This window comes from Acipenser ruthenus, chromosome 16 (assembly GCF_902713425.1).
Source record: "Acipenser ruthenus chromosome 16, fAciRut3.2 maternal haplotype, whole genome shotgun sequence".
NCBI lineage: Eukaryota > Metazoa > Chordata > Actinopteri > Acipenseriformes > Acipenseridae > Acipenser > Acipenser ruthenus.
In genome coordinates this window covers 8,542,122-8,557,836 of record NC_081204.1, presented here as the reverse complement: position 1 = coordinate 8,557,836, position 15,715 = coordinate 8,542,122, and the positions used below count along the sequence as shown (strand labels likewise).

The window sequence follows — 15,715 nt, the reverse complement described above, 5'->3', positions numbered from 1 at the left end:
TTCAAAGCCTTGGGTCACAGTAGCTTGCTTACCTCCCAAGTGATCACTAGTTCGGATTGGCTGCCTCCTCCACCACTCACATTAGCTGGGGTGACCTTTGGAACTAGAGGTAGAGAAGATTATTTTTACTCGGCTAAACGGATTGTGGCAATAATATATTTTCAGGCACGGTTTAAAGGAAGTGCCTACTCAAGATGAATTAATGTTAAAGTTACAGTTTAACATGAAGAAGCATGGAATGTGCTGCCGAGCTGCCTCTCTCTCCTCTGTCCTAATTCTCCTCGACCTCTCTGCTGCCTTTGACACTGTTGATCACTCTATTCTACTATCATCTCTCGCTGACCTGGGGATCTCTGGCACTGCTCTGGCCTGGTTCTCCTCCTACCTCTCCAACCGCACTTACCAGGTAACCTGGCGTGGAGCAACCTCCACACCTCACCCTCTCTTAACAGGAGTCCCCCAAGGGTCAGTCTTGGGTCCTCTCCTGTTCTCTCTCTACACCTGCTCCCTGGGCCCCCTCATCGCATCCTATGGTTTCTCATACCATTTCTATGTTGATGATGCTCAGATTTTCCTCTCCTTCCCCACCTCTGACTCCACCATCTCCTCCCGTATCTCTACCTGTCTGTCTGCTATTTCCTCCTGGATGCACTCGCATCACCTCAAACTCAACCTCTCTAAATCTGACCTCCTTTTCTTTCCCTCCTCCTCCCCCTCCTCTGATCTCTCTATCTCTGTTCCTCTGGAATCTACCACACTCTCTCCATCTTCCTCTGCTAAGAACCTCGGAGTCACCCTGGACCCCTGCCTCTCTTATTCCCAGCACATCTCCACTCTGGCACGCACTTCCTGAGAAACATCCGAAGAATCCGACCCTTCCTCACCAACTACGCTACCCAGCTCCTGGTCCAGGCCTTGGTACTCTCCCGCCTAGACTACTGCAACTCCCTCCTGGCTGGCCTCTCTGCGTCCGCCACTCGTCCGCTCCAGCTCATCCAGAACTCCGCTGCCCGCCTGGTGTTCTCTCTGCCTCGCTTCTCCCATGCTACTCCACTACTCCGCTCACTCCACTGGCTCCCGATCACCGCTCGCATCCAGTTCAAGACTCTTCTATTAGCCTACAGATGCCTTGACCAGACTGCACCCAGCTACCTCCAGACCCTCATCTTTCCCTACACCCCCACTCGACCTCTCCGCTCCGCCTGCACTAGAGACTGGCTCTACCTCCGCTATGCTCCGCTGCCTCCAGAGCCCGCTATTTCTCCACCCTTGCTCCGCAGTGGTGGAATGACCTTCCCACAGATGTCAGGACTGCCCAGTTCCTGACCACATTCCGGCGCCTCCTTAAGACTCACCTCTTCAAACAGCACCTGTAGAACTCCTCTGTTTGTATCCTGGGACACTATCACCCTTCATTTAAATGTGCTTTATTTTGCTCTTATCTGCCCCCTATTTTACTGCATTTAATCCTGTACTTCAGAATACTGTAATCTGCCAAGTGTTTAACCTGTAGTATTTTGTATTTAATCATATCCTGATGTAACTATCACTATCTGCTGTATTATTGAATTGTGTTTTGTCACACTTGTACTTTACTTGAACAAAAGTTATTGTATTTATCTTGCTCTTGTATTACTTGTATTGTAACACTTGAAATGTATTTGCTTACGATTGTAAGTCGCCCTGGATAAGGGTGTCTGCTAAGAAATAAATAATAATAATAAAAAATAATGTGCTTTATCCAAATTGTGAAGAAAGAGGAGTTGAAATACTGCATAAAGAATGCAGAGTCTGGGTGTGAACTGTGGATCTTGTGCAGGCCAACCCAGATCTCAACCATCAAGGAGCCAGGGTAGTTTGGACGAGCAGTAACAGACCTGATGTACTGCCTTCACGTGCACTAACTCATTTTCACAGCAGGGGTCAGTCTTGTACCATCTCTCCAATAACAAAGCCCAGTTCCGCTATGCAACCCAACGATTACTAAATTCTAAAAATGTAGAGATGCTGAAAGCAGAGCAAACTTTGACCAAGCTATGAATGTCTTACACAGGACTACAAAAACTTAGTAGACTTAATAAACAAGGAAGTAAGCAAATAATCAGTTACTTCCAATATAATACAGTGTTTCACTTTTGTATTTTGCAATTACTTACAGCCTTCTTTAGTTCTTGATTTCTTTGATGGTACACTGGCTTCTCCAATTCCAATGGCATTGTTAGCTACCACACGGAATTCATACTCCACCCATGGGTTGAGATTCCCCACTGTAGCCGTTAACTTTTTCCCATCAATGACTTCAGGAACTAATAAAAACAATATGAGAAAAAAAAAACATGTTTATTTTAAACAGCACAACACATGCATGTAAACCACAAAAAACAAACTTTAAGCTGTCTTGCAAACCTTTAACATTGGCTTCTCAAACTGTTTCATTATGATCTAGTGCCGGTATTTGTTTTAAAAATCACCTGTAAACAAAACTAATATTTATTTTCATAGCTCAAAGTGTACTCATATGGCTTGCAGAGCGACAGACAGCTAAGGGCGAATACGATGGTGTCCCGTTGTTTTATAGTCTAATCTAAGGATTGTTTCCAGCCATGCTAAATTTAGTGCATACCTGTTGTGACAGCCTGCCAGCCCACAGAGAATGGGGTTCTTGCCTGGATAGTGTAAGTGGTTATTGGACTATGGTTGTCCAGACCTGGCCTCCAGGAAAGCAAAGCTGTTGTATCAGTCATTTCTTCTACTTCTATGCTCTCCGGTGGGCCTGGGGGTCCTAAGATTACACAGCAGTGTAGCTAATAATAGTCATAAACATACAGCAGAGCACATTCATTATTAATTCATGCCCACAGTCCATGTATACAGCTAAAAATATGTTTGAACATATTATTAATTGTAGTTGTTTTATTTTGATTTTAGGCGAGAGGCCATATTTGGCCAGATTTAGAGACATTTTTTTATCCTTAAAAAGAAAAATAGTGGCAAAACAATAAACATGACTTTTTGCTTTGAAAGAACATATAACAACAGAAGCTGGTACCAGTAATTTAGTTCCTCTTTAGGAACAGTACCATATTGAAATACATTGTGAAATCATAAATTGTGTAAATGTTATAGTTGTTTTTCTTACAAACATCTGTGAACATGAGGAACTTAAATGTGTGTGTGTGTTTGTGTGTGTGTGTGTGTGTGTGTGTTTAACAGCTTTTAAATAAACTAACAGTATTTACCAATAAAGTATTCCTGAGGCAATTTTTTTATCATGAAGAGATTCAATACAATTTTGGCTTCAACAATAATATTCTAGCTTGGGAGGTTTAATCTATGAGAAAATAACAAATATTTATGCAAATTGCTAATTAAAAAAAAAAAAAAAAGACATATGTTAAATGTAAGGGTGTGCACAGACCTGAAGCTTGAACCCCAACACTGGGAGCTTTTGACTTGAACCTGAAAATAGCTGTTTCTGCTTCGGCCACAGTATCAAATGGCAGATTGGGAGGAACAAGCTCTCCACATGAGACTTCACCAGGAACATTGTTGGTATGTGCTGTGTGCCACTAAGATGCAGGGGAATGCCAAACCAAACACAAATCGTACACCTTACTTGAACCAACTTAAATTCCAGAACCTGGACACTGCACAGCTCTAAACTAGGTTACTGAGTCTTTTGAAAGTAAATACCTCTTACAACTAGGTCTGCCCCTGCAGATGCTGTGTCCACGCTGGTCTGTACCATACACACATACTTCCCAGCATGCTTCACTTGTATGTTTCGGATCATCATATCACCTGCAGAATGCTGCTGATATAAGAAAAAAAAAAAAAAAACAAGATTCCTATAAATATATATATTTTTTCTTGGTGGTTATCAAAGAAGCGAAAGTCAGAAAGCTTTTATAGCTCTGAAATTATCTGAAAGTCACTGCTGATCAAGTCTGGTCTGGAAGAATGAAGTCAGACCTGGTGGCCATTTTACATTTGTAATAATAGTTGCAATGGGAAAAAAAGAACACTTGAAAATACGATGAAATTCCTTTTGCATCTAAGCTGCTCCCATTTAGGTGCTGTTTGGGGAGTTTCAAACTATCAACAGTTGGCAGTAACAATAGATTCAGGTTGGGTGTATGCATTTCTAATGTTCAGGGCGATTGCGGTTAGTCGGTATGTTTTAAATGATCCAAAGACATACAGTAACTGTGAACAAATCAGCTTTCTGAAATGGATATAAACAGTCCATATGTAAAAACAATACTTAGTGAGGGAATATTAAACCACAAAGTGATTAGTTGTTTAATTAATTAAAAACAGGAGAAACTATAATTGGCTGGCAACAGGTTGTGCATGAAGTCATCAATCTAGTCATATTATTCAGCCACATAAAATAAAGATTATATGATAAGGTTTTGTAAGTGCTTTATGCCTTAAAGCATTTCATTAGGTAAAGTTTTCAGTCCTACAATTACATGTACAGTGTTTGAAATAATAAACATGATTCTTGAATTCAGCAGCTGTATCAGAACAGAAGATTTAACAGTAAAATCGCAATTAATAAAAATAATGTTGACAGCTCTTGTTATAATTTATGGGCTGTATACTCTTTTCAGGTGGTTTAATACTGAATACAGTGTTTACTTCACATAACACAGTACATTATACATGCTCATAAGTTTTTACAATTAGATAACACAAATCTATTATATTTAACAGATACAAACCTTGATTAACATAGTGAGGTTTTCTGGTATTAAAAATATTATGTGTTATGTATAAGCCCCATTGGTCTGCAATTTTCAGTGGAATTATTTTTCCTTAAATACAACTTACCCCACCAACTTTTTCAAAATAATCTCCATCTCTTTTAAAATCAATGAGCTGCCCGTTATAAGACCAGGTAAATGTGATGGCTAAGGAGTGGTCATGTGACACCTGGCATGGAAGCACTATACTTTCCCCGACAGTCACATCCATGTTTGAAGGTGGGACTGTTATAATTGTTGGATCTGCAAAGAAACACAGATGTATATGTCAATATGCACAGCATTATTTAAATGGACCACTCTTGTTTATTTTTTCAAGGTTTAATGAGGATTTTTTTTTTCTTAAATTACTCCTGTGGCTGTACAAAGTTGATGATCTTGGCAGGGGATCCCTTACCAAAAAAATAAGCCTGCCGCAACCTGTTGTTGGCATGTACCAGCAATATTGCTGCAACCCTCCCGTCACAGGTTGCAGCAACATTGCAGCAAACTCACAATTTACCATGCAAATTAGGTTGCTGCAACCTTTCTCTTGCAACCAGTTGCGAAAAGGTTGCAAAAACTGGTAGGTTGCAGTAATATTGCAGAAAACTTTTGTGCTGCTTTATTTATTAATTATATGGCTATCTAAAAAAAAAAACACCACAAAAAGATCTGTAATGTATTTCTTTTATTTATGAACATACACTTTACTGAGATGTATATACTGAAACACACATACTAAGATTACAAGCTTATACAAACTGAGATACACTCAACACTGAACAGAGATTACACGCTCATACACTACTAATATATACACTATATACTAAAACATACTATCACTATTCTGAGAATACACTATACTGAGATGTACTGAAACACATACGCTGTACTAAAATTACAAGCTCATACACTGAACCGAGATACACTATACACTGAAATACTGTACATACTGTACTGAGATTACAAGCTCATACACTGAAACACACTGTATACTGAGAGTACTCTGCACACTCTATACTGAGAATACAAGCTCAGTGGAGGCTTTGTGTAAATTGTTGATGCTCATAACATCCTCATATATATATATATATATATATATATATATATATATATATATATATATATATATATATATATATATATATTGAATACATAAAGTCCTTGTGCAACTTTAAAATTTCTATAACTTTGGATGAATACATGACAGAAGGAAACTAGCATATAAAAGTATAATTCACAAAGTTTTGTTAATGTTGTGATAATGTATTTTTCATTTTGGCAACTAAATTCAACTAATTCTAAAATTGTGTTGAATGATTTATCATGAAAGATGATGTTTAGGTTGAAGCCTAGAAAATGTGTTGTTAAAACCTTACGAATGATGATTTCATATGCCGTTTAGTTTCCTTTTGTATCTTGCGTACATCCAAAGTTATTTAGCATTAAAGTTGCACAAGGACTTTATAAACACCTGTAAAGTGTATACATCTCAGTACAGAGCGTATATTTCTCAGTGTTTGCATATATATATATATATATATTAGTGGGTGAATTATGTCTTAAATGAGACCACCCTTATTCAAGTTTACCATGGTGAATTTATCATAGTCTTTTACCTTGGCTTTACCTTACTTTTAAAATGGTTTCCTAGTGTTTTAATATGATTTCAGTGATCTTTAATATACAGGACCGTAGTTAACCATTTCTGAGGAACATCTATTATGGAATATTATGGTATTCCCATGGTACAGTACAGTAAAGAACAGTGAAAGCATGTTGAAACCACAGGTAAAGTTAAATTAAAACCATGGTAAAAATGGAAAAACACAACTGTGGTAAACTTCAATAAGGGCAGGCTTCTTCTGTCATACAAGTTTCTGATTCTGAAAATTTGTTTCAGTAAGGTGTTAGCTATCTTTTCATTGAAGCATTTGTTAATTTATGATCCACTCAGCTCAGTTTGTTAAAATTCACCCACTAATATTCATACACTGTATACAGAGTTGATAGCACGCATTGATTCAGTCAAGTTTCTAAATACTACAACTCATGTGACTGATGACCGATCTCAGTATAGTGCAAGTATCTCAGTATACAGTGTATGCATCTCAGAGTACCTAAATCTCAGTAACCTCATAGTGGCTCCTCCTACCACACACTGTTAAGATGTTTCAGCATCCTTCTGATTCTGTCTTTGAATATTTGATGCAGCACGGCGATAGGTTGCCATCCTTTGATTGAAGCATCTGTTAATTTCGGATCCACATAGCCTTAGGTTGTTCGAAGCATACACTAAAAAAAATGATTTTTTTTACCATTATCGACGTCTGTGGCTTTTACCACCTCCGTGAGCCCATCTTCGTTAAAACGGACAAATATCCACAACACTTAATATAAATTAAAGTGTGGGTTTACATTTCAAACTACAAAACACTAGAGGATTATTACAGCCTATTTTTATTTTAAGATACTTACTTTCATCTGCCATGTATTTTGTTCGTCTTGCCATATTTCTTTTTTTTCTGCGTGAAAATGTTAATAATAATTGAAACAAAATCGAGGCTTCACTGAGGCGACCAGGTAGACAGGAGATTATAAGTGAATATAGTGGCACGAGACAAGGGGTACCTATGACTCTTGAAAAGCCCGCGCTTTCAGGTGTCATATAAGTAAGCTTTTCAGTCAAGAAAAAGTTTGTATTAAAATACCTCTATTTTTATTTATTTATGTATTTATTTACTACAACTTACTATTGTATGTAGCCTATCCTTATTGCTTTGGATATTTTGCTGTAATTGGACCGAATGTCATATACTGTATGGGTCAGGTGTACCCCCTTTGAGAATTACGTGTATTTCTGTAATTGATTTTAATTATGCTTGATAGTCAGCCACTTAACTCTTATTGATAGTCACAAGACTTCTATATTTTGCTATATAATGGATCGATACAGTAGTTGAACATTACAATGGAAATTCCTGACCTATATTTCTACAACATGGATGTACTCTAAACAGTTAACAGATAGTATGGTGGTGTAAATCTAATAATGTTTAAAGCAGTTTGAGTTTTTATATATATATATATATATATATATATATATATATATATATATATATATATATATATATATATATATATATATATACTGTACATTTAAAGGCACTGTACAGGTTTGGATTAGCGTTTATTATTTAAAATAAACACAAAACTTTAAACAAAGCAGTGAAAGATGTAGGCTGCACAGAGTGTTTTTTTTGTTTGTTTGTTTTTACCATTTTACATGTACACATTAAAGTTGGATGTTTAAAAGCTGCATTATATATATATATATATATATATATATATATATATATATATATATATATATATATATATATATATATATATATATATATATATTGCTGTTTAAGGTTTACTTGATGCTACAAAGTACGGCCTATTTCTTTTAAGCCCTTATTTGAACATAAGTTTTATGCAAAAAAGATTTGAAGATTTTTGAAAATAAATTGAAATTGTTTAGGCTAGGCTATACATATATATATATATATATATATATATATATATATATATATATATATATATATATATATTAGCTCAAAGAGCCAGCTGCCTTATATAGACATATATATGTGTGTGTGTGTGTGTGTGTGTGTCTACATTTTTCAGTGTGTGCCTAAAAGTTAGTTTAGAACCCTGTAGTGTGATCTAAGTGTACAAATATTGTGTCAATTACAATGTAAAAGCTTAATGTAATTTTAATTCTGTTTTACATAAGAATAATGCTTTTTTAACAGTAGGCTATGAAGGTTACAATTAAATAAATATTATAGCTAAACATAGCTATTTGCTTTCTTTTAATAATTTTTTTTTTAAATGCAGTAAAGTGACTTGTGTGATTTTTCATGTGACAACAATTCAATTCTTGAATTTCTGAAATCAACACATTTACAATCACAAATTGAATTGTTGATATCAAGAATTGAATTGCTGATATCAATATAATATATATAATTATTGATATCAGCAATTAAGGATTAAATGCTACAGTTGGCACTCAATTGTTTCCTAATGTAATTAACCGGTGGGTGGTCCAGGCCCACGTCTGTTTCTGCTAACATATAAACCAGAATCTTCTTTGCAACCTTTCTGCTAACTTACAGCAAGGTTGCAGTTACCTGCAACCTTGCTGCTACCTAGGTAATTCCATTCTTGCAACCTTTTTGGGTTGCTGCAATGTAACTGCAATCTTGCCGGTATATTTCTGCAACTAAACCTTTTTTGTAAGGGATCCCACAGGGAGAGTTTCATTGACCTGGCGCAGGTTGGGGAGGCAAAACCAACAGGACTGTTTCACCCCACTTTGCTACACTGGCCAGTTGCCCAGAGAGCTGACACCTGCAGAGCTGGCCTTTGTCCTCCAGGGGCCACTAGCTTGCCATCTGCTGTTAAGCGGTGGGATCGGAGGACACCAACGGACATTCAGTTCTATTATGTTTTTGAATGGAGTTGCTGCGGTAACGGAACCCAACTGAACGTTCTAAATTGGGGAGTAAAAGCAGATGTCAAATAATTGAGCACTCTAAATGCATTTGAGATTGGCAGCATGTAGCTAGATGATGTATTAATGATATTGATAGCACTGAGCGGTGTCCTATACTTATGATAATACAGTGAGTTTTATCTGGGTCACCACTTTAAAGGGGATGAGGCATTTCAGATAAAGTTTTACCTATAAAAGACAAATGCACTGTTCTGGTTAGCTCATGTTGTATTTTTTTTCTACCAATAAAATTAATCAAATTTCAAGGATTCTCCATTGGCTTTAACTTTGATTTTGTGAGATGTATCAGTGTGGCTCTGGGGCTGTGTATGTATTTGTATTCTCTCAATTAACCATTTTGGCAGTAGGTGCCACTGCTAACATTATGATATGAAAACAAATACATCTTTTACCAGAACTACATTTAGAACCCTATATAAACATACACCAGACACAGAGAAATGCCTTAACCATTTTTAAAAAAGTTTTAAACAAATATATTAAAGGGATAAAACTGGAAACATTTTCCTGGTCCCTTTTCCCCAGAGAGTTGTGCCCGTGACAGCAGTTGACATTATCTGCAATACTTTAATACTGACAGCTGTAAAGGAACTAAAGTTATCTACAATCTATTACCATGTATCATCTATGTTTTTGTGCCATTCGATAAATCAGCTTTTTAATTTAATTTTATTATACGTTGTACTGTATTTAATTGTCAAGACAGAAAAAAAGATATTATGCCCTTGACCTTACAAAATAAACACAAATACATTAGCAGAATAGACTGTGCTTTCCTACTGGAACAATACAGTTTTAAACCTGTAGGGTGTACTTTTACCCTTTGGTGGTGCTGTTGAACAAGTCTATGTTTACAGCATTCAAAATAAAATGCAGGAAATACTACAGCTACTTACAGGGGTATTCCACAGGCACACTGGTATTAACTAGCTTATAAATGACAACCTTTACCTGAAATGGTAGCCTTTTTTTAAACTGCAAAATTCCAAATAGCTCCTCTACAGTATTTTTACTTATTTTTAATAGTGTTAAGAAAAGACAACTGGGTGTGTTTTGTTCCACCCTCCACTGATGAGACAGTGACTGCTAGCCTGATACAAAGCTGACATCATTAAGATTACAAGGAGGAACTGAAAGCATGTATTTACTCCTGTTAGGTCAAAATGAATGCGAGCATCAAGTCTGAGGGTAGGGTCACCATTGAATGGGTCGTGTTGAAGGGAATGAAATCAAGTTAGTGGGCACTAAGAGCAAAATGGTTCACAACCCCTACAGAGACCTGAGTCCCAACCTCCTGGACTCATTTGTTCCTGTCTGTTTTTCATATTGGAGAGTGGTTACTGTATTGCAAAGATAAAGAAGAACAGAACAATGTCAAATTGCAATTCTCCTGAATTTCAGTAGATAACCTCTGATCTGCTGGGATGAGGTAGGCAGATGTGCTGTAGAGCCAAGTAAGATGTTTGACTTATTTCTCACCTTTCCTCATGTATATTGTTGGGGAAAAGTAATGAGTCTGCCAACTTCTTGCTGCCAGCAATAGACTTTGCTCATGTTTGTGTTTGATTGCAGATAGTGCTAGAAAACTACAAGTTACTGATTATGATAATCAGCTGTGACTGAGGATGTTATTACTGTAGAAATTACTGTGTCAGTCAAAAATAATGCATTGTGTCAGTCAAAAATAATGCACTGTCACTCAAAACTTGAGAACATTGATGATACAAACATAGCAGTCGTAATAATTTCATTATGAAAACGTAAATTTTTATTTTAAATAAATGCAATAAAAAAATAAAGTACAAAAAAAAATCTTAATAAAATAATAAAAATATACTAGGTAATAAACTGTCTAGATCTTGTAGATTTTTCAAGAATTAGACATTTTGACTTTCTATGACCGAAGTCTATGATTTCCTTATTCCTAACAAAGTAGACATTTCCTACGGAAATCCCATGCAGTCTACCATTGATCCAGTGAAAATAATTCTTATCATCACACTCCATCATCATTTGAGTCTCACGATACAGATAACCCTAGCGAGTGCACAATGCTACCAGCTCAATTGACTGATATCCATCTTGTCAAATATCTTCTCATCTACTGTCATTATAAAAAAAAACACAAGAAATGATGACCCTTACTCAGTTGATCAATCAGATACATGAAAGAGATCTTGTTAGCTCTCAGATAAAGTTCCATTGACTCCACTGTCGGTACAGATTCCGTGTAGCACAAATCAATACTTGAAGTTTGCCCCGATTGGCAAATCCCATCTACTGTTTGGATGACTGAGATGGTCTTCACTAGCTGACCCACAAACTCCAAACCTGCTCAACAGCCAAAAGGCAAGAGACTTATCTTAGCACTGTTTTCACTGTTAACAACACCATTGACACAGAGATATTGTAATGACTGTCATCAGCCGACATGTCATCGATCAACTATGTTCCTTCTGGCACACAGATAGATAGAGGGGGTAGGGGGATGGGGATGGAGAGGGGGAGGGGGATGGGGAGGGGTTCCAGGAAAGAAATCATTGAGGTGAGTAGGGAGTCAAAACCTGACAGGGAGACATGTAACATTTTGTTAGCCACAGACTGGACGCGACATATGGTTACCACCTGTTGGGCATTTATCCCATTTAAGATTACAACCAGAATCTCAATAAAGGTAGAGCAAATTATTGGCAACATCAGACGGCATTAAGAGTTTTAAAATCTAAAATCACCTGAAATCAACAGCCTTCTAAATCATGTTTTTATCCCAAAGCCCTGAAGCTGGCACCCCCCATTTCTTCATATAATCAATTCCTCTGCCAAGCATGTTAGATAAAGATAGCCCCATCTTTACATGCCTCGTTGAAACAAACAAACAAACAAACAAACAAACAAACAAAAACGTTTTTAGGTTGTTAGCCTAATTCGGAATCCTACATACCTTTTGTGTCAGGCTTAAACTCACAACTTCCTTCAAATTATTACATTCAGTCAGTGCTCAGAGTTATCAAAAAGTAATTGTATTGTCATAATGTTAGTTCTGACATTATATATAAAATATATTGTGCTGTACTTGACAATTGTGAATACGTGAGCCAATAAGGGGTCTGGGATATCATAGGGTAAGGTTATTGTTTTACATGCACTACTTGTAGAGAACCCCCACCAGACATGTTCCGTTTTAAGCTATCTGCCTCTGTAATACAGTTGATTTCAAGCTTGATGTTATTAGCATGTCTACAATAAATTGCCTCAAAGCTACACTTGGTAAATGTTCAAAACTGCAGTGCTTCCTGATCATTGTCAAGCTTCAGGCAGCCAGTAATTTAACACAAGCGTGAACCACAGCTTAAACTCAAAACAATGAAATATATGAGCTGCAATTAAATATGTCTCATGGGACATGGGTTCATTGTCAGCCGTGACAAATAGAACATAACTTTTTCTTTTGTTTTTTTAAAAGACGGGCAAGATTTGCAATAGTTTTCTATTATCCACCATAAATATTGAGCTAAACTAAATCAAATGTGGAGGAATATTCTTTGGCATAAACATTATATATATATATATATATATATATATATATATATATATATATATATATATATATATATATATATATTAGCTTGATTTTTTCCTGTAATTTGCTATTAATATTTAAGGTCTGAAACATTTTTTTTTCTGGCCAATTAAAACATGCCCATTATTTTCCTGTGTACATTGTATATCATTTCATAAATGCGTAAGTAAATGAATTCAACTTCAACCAAAGCCTTGCCTCAGCACAGGGCATCTGTTCATAAAACTCTCGGCCAGAACTACCAAGGCAACCTTGACTTTCGACCTAATGCATCCACAATAAATGAAGCCTACCCCAATTGTATTAATCAGAACGTGTGATTTAGTGATTTACTAGAAAAAATTCTCAGTTCAAATTTCTACTTCTGTAATCAACAGTCCTAAAACAGATGTGAATGCCATGCCTTTTATGGAATTACTTTGCGTTCACAAAGAAGCCTTTATTCCACCCTTTAAAATTCCAGCTGCAATTACAAACAAGTAGTTTCTAAAGCAACGTGGGCAGTTTAGAAATATGTAAATAAAATAGGTCTAGAACTATGAAAAGTTATATATGTAGTCCTGCTAATAAATAACCACTGTTTAATTGAATAGTCAGCCTTTTATTTACCCTTGACTTTAAAGTCTTAAAAAAAGAGTTTGTAAGCCTGGTAGACAATGATACAAGCAGAAACATCAACAGAAAACATACTAGGATGTTAAAGTGATTATTTAAATAGTTTTTATAATAAAAATACAGCAACATGCAAGTTGTGATTAAACTTCACAGTTATTTACATGTATTATTGTAAAACATGGGTTTTTTGTTATTCCATTTTTCCTGCAGGCTGACCTTATTTTAGCACAGAGGGGTTCCTTTTGATAACATTCAGTGAAAGCAAATCATACCATTATGAATGACTGAGCTGAAATAAAAAGGTTAAAATTGACTTCTGATCTATGACCTTCAATTTTTTAAATCAATGTCAAGTGCAGAGATCAAAAAGGTGTAAATAAATAACTGCCAGCATGCCTTAACGTTACAAAAAAGTAAAAGGGAATCTTACAAAGTTCCCATACATTTTTAATAAAGTCACGGCGATACTAAACGAGTCACGGAGGTTCATATTAACACTGAAACACAATTTTTTCCAATGCAATCATTTCTTTGCTTTTACCATGGAATGGAATTACTTTTAAATCTTTAATACACCAGCAATATCCATGTGCTGATTTAACGTGTGCTCCAATGCAGATATACAAATAGTGTAAAGAAAAAAATGTGTTTGCCCCAGAATTAGGTCAATCATATCTAAGTCTCTTGATACTAAATGTGTTATGTATTCAAATATATGGATTAATTAATATTATATTTCATAGAATATTTTAAATTAAAATATCAAGCCAAGAAACGAAAGTGAGATAAACCAGTACAAGTATTATAAACTTACACAGCAATGCCCGGTTTAATTTCCTTTGTAGAAAATGTGATGTTTTTTTTTTTCTTAACAATACACAAATCCAGGTAACAAATTGTAAAAGGTCTGGTTGGCATCATAGTATATAACTCTTATGGGCTTTTGACTGTCTTGCCAACACAATATTATATAAAGTTTAAACAGTTTGGTAGATGGGAACCAAAAGGGCCTAATTTCAGAACATTGCTATGCATTTTATTGTTTAATCTCAACAAATATAAAAAATAAATAAATGTGTAATTCTTTCCATTATAGCACCTATTGTCTTGTCATTAACAAATGGGCAATTAAATGCCTACGGCATATTGTGCAGAAACCACACCAATAATCTTAGCTTGAATAGCCATTGTTCCTTCAAGGCCATTTACCTTTTACCACCAGGCTTCCTCGACTGCTTGCTCCGCCAAACTGGTTTCTTGCAACACAGGTGTAACTGCCATCATCGAATTTAGTCACATTAGTTATTCTGAGACTTCCATCTTCCAAAACGGTAATCCTGAAAAGCAAAAAACATAATGGATTGTTTACTGCTGAAATTCCACAAAACCACCAATGATGTCACATTACCATACTAAATACAAACACCCAACCACAAGATGGTTATGATTGACAAGGTGCTTTGAAAAAAAAAAAAAACATTGGCAGGTTGAAGCATCAAATGAGGGGCAACAAAATTCAAGCACCAAAATTCAAACACCAAAATTCGGTGGGCTCTGTAGGTAATGCCTGCCAGTGTCCCAACTGCTAAATATGGTCTCTGTTTGTCTCGCGGAAGGGAAATTGAAGACATTTAAACCGTGGTGCTCCATTAGTATGGTTTTCAGGCATTTTTGTCATATCTCACATTATACTGAACTTTATTTTTACGTTCTGCTTTGTTGATGGAAGAAATGGCATACTGCATAAAATTATGGCTCCTCCATCAGCTTGAAACATACCTGTGTGTTCATATATGTTTGTTGTTTACAGAGATGGCTGTTTATACAAACTCAGGACAATTAGAAAACAAATGAGTGCGAACAGCCAATCAGCTTCCAGATCTAGCGGGCTTCTATGCATAGATGCCTGCTGGAACGTTGAAATGGTTAACTGTGAATTCAATTTTAAATCAATCAGCGCATAAATACCGGCTTTTTCCCTTAACATTCTAATCTACAACTAATCTGATAACATAAAAAGCTACTTAAATATACTTTCTGACGTTGGTCTAGAGGCAAGCGAAATCATGTCTGTGACAGGACACCATTATGAAGGCTCAATTCGCAGCTACTGGACAGCAAATCAACAGGAAAGACACGGTTGGTCCACAATTCTGTCATCAGCTGGATCCAAACAACACCCTCCCTCAAAACCAGCCAGTC

The 15,715-nt window shown here is 36.2% G+C and overlaps 1 protein-coding gene across 4 annotated transcripts in view; it reads right to left on the bottom strand.

Annotated features, from left to right (window-relative positions):
• Positions 1-15,715, bottom strand: part of LOC117413677 (contactin-4-like) — a 153,034-nt gene that overhangs the window by 7,877 nt on the left and 129,442 nt on the right. For 3 of the 4 annotated variants that reach the window (XM_058988690.1, XM_058988688.1, XM_058988689.1), the window contains exons 12-17: positions 14,723-14,850; positions 4,837-5,012; positions 3,694-3,814; positions 2,624-2,782; positions 2,157-2,306; positions 33-103 (exon numbers count right to left, since the gene is read on the bottom strand). In XM_058988690.1, the coding sequence (XP_058844673.1) occupies positions 33-103; positions 2,157-2,306; positions 2,624-2,782; positions 3,694-3,814; positions 4,837-5,012; positions 14,723-14,850 (805 nt within the window). The remainder of the gene's footprint in view (positions 1-32; positions 104-2,156; positions 2,307-2,623; positions 2,783-3,693; positions 3,815-4,836; positions 5,013-14,722; positions 14,851-15,715) is intronic. The other variant, XM_058988691.1, reaches the window with a different exon arrangement.